General features: G+C 50.0%; 1 protein-coding gene across 1 annotated transcript in view; it reads left to right on the top strand.

Moving 5' to 3' along the window:
- Positions 1 to 4475: 4475 nt before the first annotated feature.
- The window catches only part of LOC147728408 (uncharacterized), a 143504-nt gene continuing 138281 nt past the window's right edge, over positions 4476 to 9698 (top strand). Inside the window, exon 1 of the mRNA XM_086963280.1 lies at positions 4476 to 4765. Coding sequence (XP_086819406.1) covers positions 4554 to 4765 — 212 coding nt within the window. The 5' untranslated portion in view covers positions 4476 to 4553. The remainder of the gene's footprint in view (positions 4766 to 9698) is intronic.

Raw genomic sequence — 9698 nt, 5'->3', positions numbered from 1 at the left:
CTACTAGTTCCTACATCTGTGCTCAGGGCGGGAGCTATAACTTCCTGGACGTTAGATTTAGAGTGTGACTCTACCGGCGGTATTACTGTGGGTACCTGGGATTGTGAGGCTTTCCCAAATTCTAGGTGTAGAGTCTTGGGTTTACTGCCACCCTGTGCTCCCTTTGCCCTTCTCCTACGTTTTTTTGGAGGGGGTCCTGGAATTACTTGTGTGGTGACTGCTTTCAATTTGGGATGCTTGTCTTTACGGGTTATGGGTGGTTGTGGCGTTAGGACTGTAGCCCCCCTAGCAGGGCTAATTCTAAAACTACTAGGTGGAGCAGTACTCGTGATATCAATTTGAGAGGTGTTCATCCCTTCCCTTAACAAAACTGGAACATCCTCGATACGAGTTGACTCCTCCCTTAAAGTGATAGATAGCTCTCCCAAGGGGGTGTTTTTCAAGTTGTCCACTGATCGTCTCCGTTCCGCCCTTAGCCTAGACAAATTTCCCTCTTTATCCGCCTCCCCCACAGCCCGTGCAAAATAATTTTCAAGAGTCCCATTTTTCACACCACCCGGCTTCTGAGGGGTACTCTCCTTTGTTGATGAAGGCATAGTTATACTCCAGGGGGGTCAGACAGATTATTCCACCCTAAACGAGTGTAACAAAATTATCAAGTCTGTAAGTACCTGCACGATATGAGAAGCCAAGAGAGTGGGCCCGGCCCAGCCTGCTCCGGCCTGTGACGGCCTTGGACGGTCCCGCCCTTGTCCCGGGCTTCTCCCGGCGCCCTCCCGCGCGCTCCCGCGCCGCGGGCGTCTGGTCCTCCTTTAAGTGCTACAACAGTGTGATAGGCGGGGGGGCGTGGCCAGCGGGGAGAGCAGCCCAGGTGTTGCTAGTTGGGCTCGCAGGGGCTCCTGGTCGCTGGAGTCCCCTGCTTGGCTCGCAGCCCCGCTGGTGCACTTGCCTGCCCCCGCGTTCCTCCTGAAATCCTCTGGGCAGTCCTCGGTGATACGACGCGCTGCGGGACCCGCGAAGCGGGTCCGGCGAGTCGTGAGGCTGGAAGCAGGTCCGCTAGGCGCTGGTACAGTGAGCTCCTCCTCACGGGCAGCAAGGTACGTGGAAAAGTGTCCCGCTAACACTGAGGTCACTGCAGCTTTTACTCCGTTGGCGGGGGGGCGTGGCCAGCGGGGAGAGCAGCCCAGGTGTTGCTAGTTGGGCTCGCAGGGGCTCCTGGTCGCTGGAGTCCCCTGCTTGGCTCGCAGCCCCGCTGGTGCACTTGCCTGCCCCCGCGTTCCTCCTGAAATCCTCTGGGCAGTCCTCGGTGATACGACGCGCTGCGGGACCCGCGAAGCGGGTCCGGCGAGTCGTGAGGCTGGAAGCAGGTCCGCTAGGCGCTGGTACAGTGAGCTCCTCCTCACGGGCAGCAAGGTACGTGGAAAAGTGTCCCGCTAACACTGAGGTCACTGCAGCTTTTACTCCGTTGGCGGGGGGGCGTGGCCAGCGGGGAGAGCAGCCCAGGTGTTGCTAGTTGGGCTCGCAGGGGCTCCTGGTCGCTGGAGTCCCCTGCTTGGCTCGCAGCCCCGCTGGTGCACTTGCCTGCCCCCGCGTTCCTCCTGAAATCCTCTGGGCAGTCCTCGGTGATACGACGCGCTGCGGGACCCGCGAAGCGGGTCCGGCGAGTCGTGAGGCTGGAAGCAGGTCCGCTAGGCGCTGGTACAGTGAGCTCCTCCTCACGGGCAGCAAGGTACGTGGAAAAGTGTCCCGCTAACACTGAGGTCACTGCAGCTTTTACTCCGTTGGCGGGGGGGCGTGGCCAGCGGGGAGAGCAGCCCAGGTGTTGCTAGTTGGGCTCGCAGGGGCTCCTGGTCGCTGGAGTCCCCTGCTTGGCTCGCAGCCCCGCTGGTGCACTTGCCTGCCCCCGCGTTCCTCCTGAAATCCTCTGGGCAGTCCTCGGTGATACGACGCGCTGCGGGACCCGCGAAGCGGGTCCGGCGAGTCGTGAGGCTGGAAGCAGGTCCGCTAGGCGCTGGTACAGTGAGCTCCTCCTCACGGGCAGCAAGGTACGTGGAAAGTATGTCGATATTGTTGTAATCGATATTATTTTTGCGATATTTTTGTAGGTAGATATTTTTGTATTCGATATTTTGTCATAGATTCAATGGAAACATGTTGCAGGGCTGCAGCATCTCCAATAAGGAAATTGTTTGAGGGTATTTTCATTTGTTGTATTTCAAGGCCAGTGAGGAGGTGGCTGTATTAAACGTAGTAATACAATTTCCAGTTGCACAGGGAGGTCTGTAAATCAGAAAAACAGCTATGATATGATGAGGGGGGATAAGGTACAGCAGAAGCCTAAGGACTCTGAGTCCTCAATGTTTTCCATCGGGATAGGAGAGCAGTCTAGTTTTTGATTGTGAATGATCTCGACACCGCCCTCCCTTCCCACTCGGTCGGTCCCTCCTAAGGATTTTATAACCTGGTCAGCCGCTGTACACTGACATAATAGTTGCCGCCTAAGGCTAAGCAGTTTTTCTCTATTGTAATCTAGTGGAAGAAACTCACAGGAGGGGAACTGGACAGGATGGTCGGCGCCGGACGCCTCCGGGCGCAGACTAGCTTGCTTTTAGCGTGCCTTTGGTGCACCAGCGGCGCACGTCTGTTTGCATCGGGAATATATAGGCTAATGCCTATGATGCAAACTGGATTGCTAACGCAGCTGAGGAAGCAGAAACTGATTGTGCGGAAGTGAGGAGCCCAATAGTAGCCCCAGCCCTCCGCACACTAGGCGGATCAGCTGTGGTGGACCAGGAATGGAGGAAAAGCAAGATGCGAATCAGAGCAGCTAAGGAGGTGTATGCAAACAGAATCAAGTAAAGTGCAAGTGCGCGTAGGTGGCAGGACAGGAAACACTAAATACTACCGCTGTCAGTTGCGCACGTCCGTTTACATCGGGAATATATAGGCTAATGTCTATGATGCAAACTGGATCGCTAACGCAGCTGAGGAAGTGAAAACTGTGTGGGAAACAGGGGCTCAAATCGGTTCATAAATTCAAAGCTGTTCTGAACAGGGGCCCCCAAAATATGTTTGGCCCAGGGCCCCCAAAATCCTTAAGATGTCCCTGGAGACCATACCTGTTTGGGACTCACTTCCGGGTTCAGACAGACCACAGGCCCCTCAGATGGTTGATGCAAATGAGGGATGAGAATCTAAAACTGCTGAGGTGGTCCATCTCCCTACAGGGAATGGACTTTATGGTGGAACACTGCTGTTGCTGGTAGTGTTATACCACCTCTGAAACAAAGAACCTTTTTCACATCTTTAAAGTGCATTTTAAAGAGTTTGCTTCCCTCACAAAGAAGACCAGAAAATTGTGTAACCGCCAATTGACTCGTCAAAAATGTGTTTCATACACTGTTTGAGCGAACAAGATAGCTTGATGGGTTGTCTGCCTGCTGCTGGTTTGCAGCCAACATATGTCGCATGATAGATAGCGTGTACATCGGTAGTTTATTTTCCTCAGGTAAATGTAACCTGACACATTACGTCGGGGTCATAGCACCATGTGGCACTGTCAGAACGTGTGCAAACATGTTACCTGCCGCACTAAGCGCTTTGTAAATAAGGCATGGTTAACGTTATATGGAATCAATTTTCAAGCGTGCGGTTTAGCCTCGACTGATCTTTAGGCTAATGCACCTAAGGGTTAAACTGGGCTGTCAGGCTGGAATGCGTTGCACGTTAGAAAGCAGACACCTTCCCCTACACACCACCACACGTAGCTCGGAAAGCAGCGGCTGGAAGTTCTGTAAACTTTAGAAATTCTCCTCAGCGGATGATGTGCCGTTCTGTCTGTGTTACGCTTTGAGCTAGAAAACAGACTCAGGTCACACTCAAGGAAGAAGCCAAAATACACAGGACCTGGAAGGGAAGAGGTGGCTGCCCTGCGGTGTGGTCGGTGCGGTTGCCCTGCCGCGAAGTGTTGCTATGTAATACTGCGCCCGGCAGTAAACTGTTCCTGGCCGAGGAAATGTGGAAAGTGAAACGTGCAGAAGACGCTTGGTTCACCTTCAGTGCCACACGGACGGTGGGCGCTGCAGAAAGGGTGAGGTTTTTTTTAAAATCTCTTTTGAGACGTCTGTAGCAAATGTTTCATTACTTTGAATATCTCCTTATTGAATTGTACTGAATATAACGTTTTTCTTAAATTCAGTGCAAGTTATTATACTCAGAGTAGATACTGATAAAATGTTATCTTTTTTAATCCTATTATAAATGTAAATGCAATAAAATACTTTCCTAACTACATCGCGTAAAGTTCAGTAAGTATTGTGGCAGGGTGAAACCGGGGCCGGTGCGTCACAAAGAGCGGCCTCTGTTACAGCGCTGCTTGTCCTACAGCGCCGAGTGAACGTTCAGTGTCGAGGTGATCAGCGCAGACGATAAATGTATCTGAGAAGGCTGTTGTCTTTCCCTCGCCTGCAGGAGTCGCCGGCCAGTGCCCGAATCTGCTTGGACTGCCAAGGACGAAACCGTGAGGCTGTGTGGGCATCTTCCCGGAGGTCAAGATGGCACCGCTTCGTCCTGCCCCGCCAGGGGGAGTTTCGGAGGCTGTGATCCGGGAGAGGTCCAAGTGGAGCAGGCTGTCCGGGGCCGGGGATGGCCGAAATGTGACGGCAGAGGGGGTGGCACCGCAGGGTGCTGACCCCGGACTCTCCTTCAGTGCCTGTCCAACAGACTGCAACAAGGCATCAGATATCTTCTTTGCTGCCCGGCAAGGGTGAGTCAAATCTAGATTTAACATTTCCACAGGGGCATACCCTACTGTTTGAAGAATGACTCGAAACAACAGCTTTACATTTATTATTAATATTTTATGGAAGCATTTTGCCTGGTTCAATTCTCTCTCGGGACAGTAATATTGCACGCTTTCAAGATTCTTTCCGAGCTTTTAAAAATTTCTTCGATTATTTATTTCATTTCGTATTAATGAGAGGCTTTTTGAATGACAATTATTAGTCTTGGTCTGGTGTTCAGGAGTCTAAGGAATGTATTGGCCAGGGCCCGGGTTACCGCAAATTTGTGGGCCCTTGGCCACATGCTAGTGAAATGATGAAACAAAACTGGTAGTCTGAGTGTGGAACTGGCCCCCCCGGGCACTAGTGCCTGGTCCCTTTTATTCAGAGGGTCACCTTACTGGTGATGACTGTAATGGATGGGTGTGGGGTGGGTGTTTTCTGTGTCTGGCAGTACAACACATTCCTCCCAAAATCCAACCTGTGAAAACAAAACAACAACTATATGAAATGCAAATTGGTCTTGCATTTGTGAGAGGTAGAGGTACTGGCGCTGTAAATGACAATGTATTTTACCCATGTGTTTGGATTGGAGTGGAGTTCAGCTGTTGTATGTGGTGTGGAGCGGAATTATGTGGGTTGGATTGGAATTTTTAGTTATTGAATTGTGTGTGCTGTGGAGTGGATTTGTGTAGTGGAATTATGTGGCATGGTGTGCAGTGGAAATATGTGGATAGTAATTATGTGGTATTGAGTGTACAAGAATTATGTGGAGGGGAATTTTGTGTTATATGGTGTAATTTTGTGGAATGCCATTTTGTGCTGTGGATGTACGTACCTGCAAAACAAGAAAAGTACTAAAGTCAGTGCTTTAAGTGGGCTAGGTCTCACCAGGTCTGAGCATCAGCAGTGTTTTTTAAGGCGGCCTCGAAACAGGTCTCTATCGGGCTCTGTTTTGTGCCCTGGCACAGGCGGTCCTTTTTTTCCGGACTACAGTGACCGCAGGCTCATCGATGTGCGCCTGCTCACACTGCTCTTCTTACTAGTGGAGAAGTTACGGCATGACATCATGCCAGTAGAGCGTTGTAGGAGAAGGGAAATCCATTAGAGTCATTTTCACCCTGGATTTGCCTTCTCTTTTTGAAACTCAGGAGCAGAAACATTGTGGTGGAGTCACCAGGGCTTTAAGTCAAAAGTTTTCAATATTATATACAACAAGCCATAGTTGCTGCTTATTTATCTTATGCAACTAATAACCATTGACAAAGCCAATAGTCCTGCTTTGTTGCAAGTATGATGTTACTTGTTTTATTATATATCTGGATGCAATGGCAGAGACAGCAAAATACAAATCGGACGGCACACTATGCTAAGCCCAGATTTTTAACTTAGGTCTTTTTAAGCCACGCCCTTAATTACTTTGGCCACACTCGTTTGAGAGACCCCCCCATTTTTTTATTCCCACTTAAAGCCCTGAACTAAAGTAACTGTCACTGCTTTAACAATGCCCCCCGTGGGTAACAGTGTGGCAAAGCAAATCGAACTTACTGATGAAACACAGGCACTGCCGCTGAAACAGTGGGATGCTGAAGGACAATAGCGTGCCCCTGAAAACGAAATGCAGGTAGTTAGAACCGGCTGTCTCTAGTTGGCAGAGGTATACACTTCTGACAAATAGGGACACACCTTTTCTAGTCAGGGCAAGGGGATCACACCCTTCGATAACCCCTGCTCACCCCCTCGGTAGCTTGGCAGAGCAGACAGGCTTATCTCAGAGGCTGTGTGTTAAGCATTTATGACCACATACAGTAATAAAGTGAATACACTACAAATGGACACGACAGTAGTATTATAAAAATAAGTATTTTTATATAAGGCTTAGCACAAGACCAAATAACGTCAAAAATGTACACAATCGTAATAAATACTCGGGGAAGGGAAAAAGGATAGTTCAACAGTAGTTTCTTCTTTAGCACAAAAGTCTTTAGTATCAAGCAAATCTTCTTCTTGGCAATACAGTTCTTAGCAACAGGGTAACCCACACGGGGGGCTACATGACGTCGAGGCAAAGTTTTTCCAAAGGTTCGGCGTCGACCGCGAGGAGCGCTACGTCGAGCCCGGAGTCACACGGACCCCCAACAACACAGTACCTTTAGGAAAATGAAGCACACGATGATCAGCGGCGTCGAGCAATCCGGCGTTGCGTCTTCGGTGTCGATCAGGCCTCAGCAGGCGTCGTCGATGATGCGGTTGTACAGAGTGAGCAGCGCTCACGGCGTCGAGGGGGCACACAGTTGATGCGATCAGCAGCGGTGCAGACACAAGGTCCTCTGGAGCTAGAGCCGTACTCCCACTCACTGGCGTTGCTGCTGGCGTCGGTCGGGCCCGGCGGCCGGTCGTCGAGGAAGCGGGACACTGGGGCCGTTACCCACTGCGTCGAGCTGGATTCGGCGACGTCCGTCGGCGTCGAGATTGCTGGTTCCTTCAGAGGTGCTGGATTCACGATTCCAGCAAATAGCACTTTAGCAGATGAAGTCCTTTAGCCCTGTGACTTCAGCAGGAGACTGGCACTCTTCCAGTCCTTGGAGATTTTCTTAGCAAGCGTGAGAGTACACACACAGTTCCTCTCTCTTGGTTCCTTGGCAAAAATAAAGAAGCACTGCAGGATTCCCCCCAGCAAACAGCACACTGGCAGAAGGGGTAGGCAAGTCCTCAGATCAGCAGGCCTCTTGTCCTTGGTTACAGGGTTCCTTGTCAGAAGTGATCTGATTTCTTAGTTCAGGGGTCCTTCTCTTATACCCCTTTCCGGCTTTGATCCCTTTGTCCATGTCGGGGACTTTCCCAACATCCTGGGTCTGTTGTGGGTGGAGCCAGGCAGAAGCACCTGGCGTATTCACTGAGCAGGGCTGGGTCCTCAGACGCCCAGCAGGAGGTGGAGCCAGCATTGACACTGGCAGGAGCAGAGCTATCGGCCTCCTGGCAGGAGGTGGGGCTAGGATCGTCCATGGCAGGCACAGAGCCATCAGCCGCTTGGCAGGAGGTGGAGCCAGCATTGTATCAGGCAGGGCAGGCTATCAACAACTACTCTCCCCCTACTCTCAACGCAAATGTCCCACTCATCCCACACTGACTCATCCAGACCTGTGGAGCCACCCAGCTCCTGTCACACACATGCAAGACCAGCAGAAACCAGAAATGGTTAGACAAGAAAATAGACACATTCTAAAAGTGCTATTTTCAAACCCAGGGTCCAAAAACCATCCACACCAACGGATGCGTAATTGAACCTCGAGTTCAGGGATACCAAACTCGACATTACATTGCACCATGCTCCCCGAGCCAGCTAGGATCATAGCATTAATAATCCCGGCGGCCCATTCTACCCAGCGGAGAGCAGGCTACCTCGCAATAGTGAAGAACGAAGATGGCGGTAATTCACTATTAGGACATGCCAACTTGGTCAGGCGTGTCCTACCTTAAACTTACAATGCACCCTGCCCGTGGGCCTACCATAGGGGTGACTAACATGAAGTCAAGGGAAGGTTCAAGGGGCTGGCAAGTAGGTATACCTGCGCAGCCTGCGTGACAGCACGAGGCTGCACGTGGGTCTCGCAATGACCGACCCATAGACATTCTTTTACGAGGCCGCTCCTGTGGGTGGCACAACATGTGCTGCAAGCCCACGAGCGGCATTTGTATTTACAAGCCCCGGCACCCCTGGTGCACTAGACTAGGGACTGACAGTAAACCAACTAAGCCAAACATGGATACACTAGATACATCAATTTAACATAGGGAGCACTTGCGCTGTGGCACTGATCAGCAGTGACACCGCGCCCAAAGCATATACCAGCAAAACATCGTAAAACAGTGGAGGCAAACAGAAAAAAATGGAGGAGAGACTCAAGCCAATGATGTCAGGTCTAACACAGGTGATAATGGCTTGACGCACTATGACGTGAGCGTGTGTGGACGTGTAAAAAAATTAATGTATAGCAGACTAGCCGCATGCAGAACACGGCAAGTGAAAAACTGAAAAATAAAAAAATCCATAAACCTTGGAGTGCGCTTTGTAGTAAGGATTATGTCAGAGTTAAGGTATTGGGGCGCTTTAAATTATGTATTTTGCATTTTACAAGGACAGATTCTCTCCCCTCCACCCCCCATTGAAGCACTGAACGATTACGTGATTTGCCCAGAATAACAAGAAGTTAAGTACACTGACAGGAATCCAACATCGTTCTCCAGTTTCAAAGTTGGCAGTCCTGTCCGTAACTCCATACCCTCTCCTCCTTCTTATACAGCAAAGATTTGATTACCTTACTCTCAAGTTTAGCAATATTTCTGGGACCTTGTTAGATACTCAAGTTGCTAGAAGGTGATGTTCTCAGAATTTAACAATATGGGTTCAATTCACAAAAGTAATCTGAGACAAAATCCTAACTTTACGGCTTTTGCTATTCACAAAAGGCATTTAGGATTAGTAAAGTTAGGATTCCTAACTTTACTTCTCCTAAACTGAGACAAAACCCTAACTTTACGACTTTCGGTATTCACAAAATGCATTTAGGAGTAGTATAATTAGGATTCCTAACTTTACTACTCCCAAACTGAGACAAAATCCTAACTTGACGACTTTCGGTATTCACAAAAGGCATTTGGTCTTGGTCTGATGCGTGCTAAACTCAGGACAGTGGCAGTGAAGTGGACGGCAACTTCCGGTGCCACACCGTCAAAAATGTCGGGTAACAGTGTACGTGCATCTGGGCCACCAGTTCCGGGCCTGCTGTGCAAGACCCAGAAAGATAGTAAAGATAGTAATCCTAACTTTACTACTCCTAAATGCCTTTTGTGAATACTGAAAGTCATAATGTTAGGATTTTGTCTCAGATTACTTTTGTGAATTGAGCCCTATGT

This window comes from Lissotriton vulgaris, chromosome 3_1 (genome assembly GCF_964263255.1).
Source record: "Lissotriton vulgaris chromosome 3_1, aLisVul1.2, whole genome shotgun sequence".
NCBI classification, from domain to species: Eukaryota; Metazoa; Chordata; class Amphibia; order Caudata; family Salamandridae; genus Lissotriton; species Lissotriton vulgaris.
This window is presented reverse-complemented; position numbering and strand designations above follow the sequence as displayed.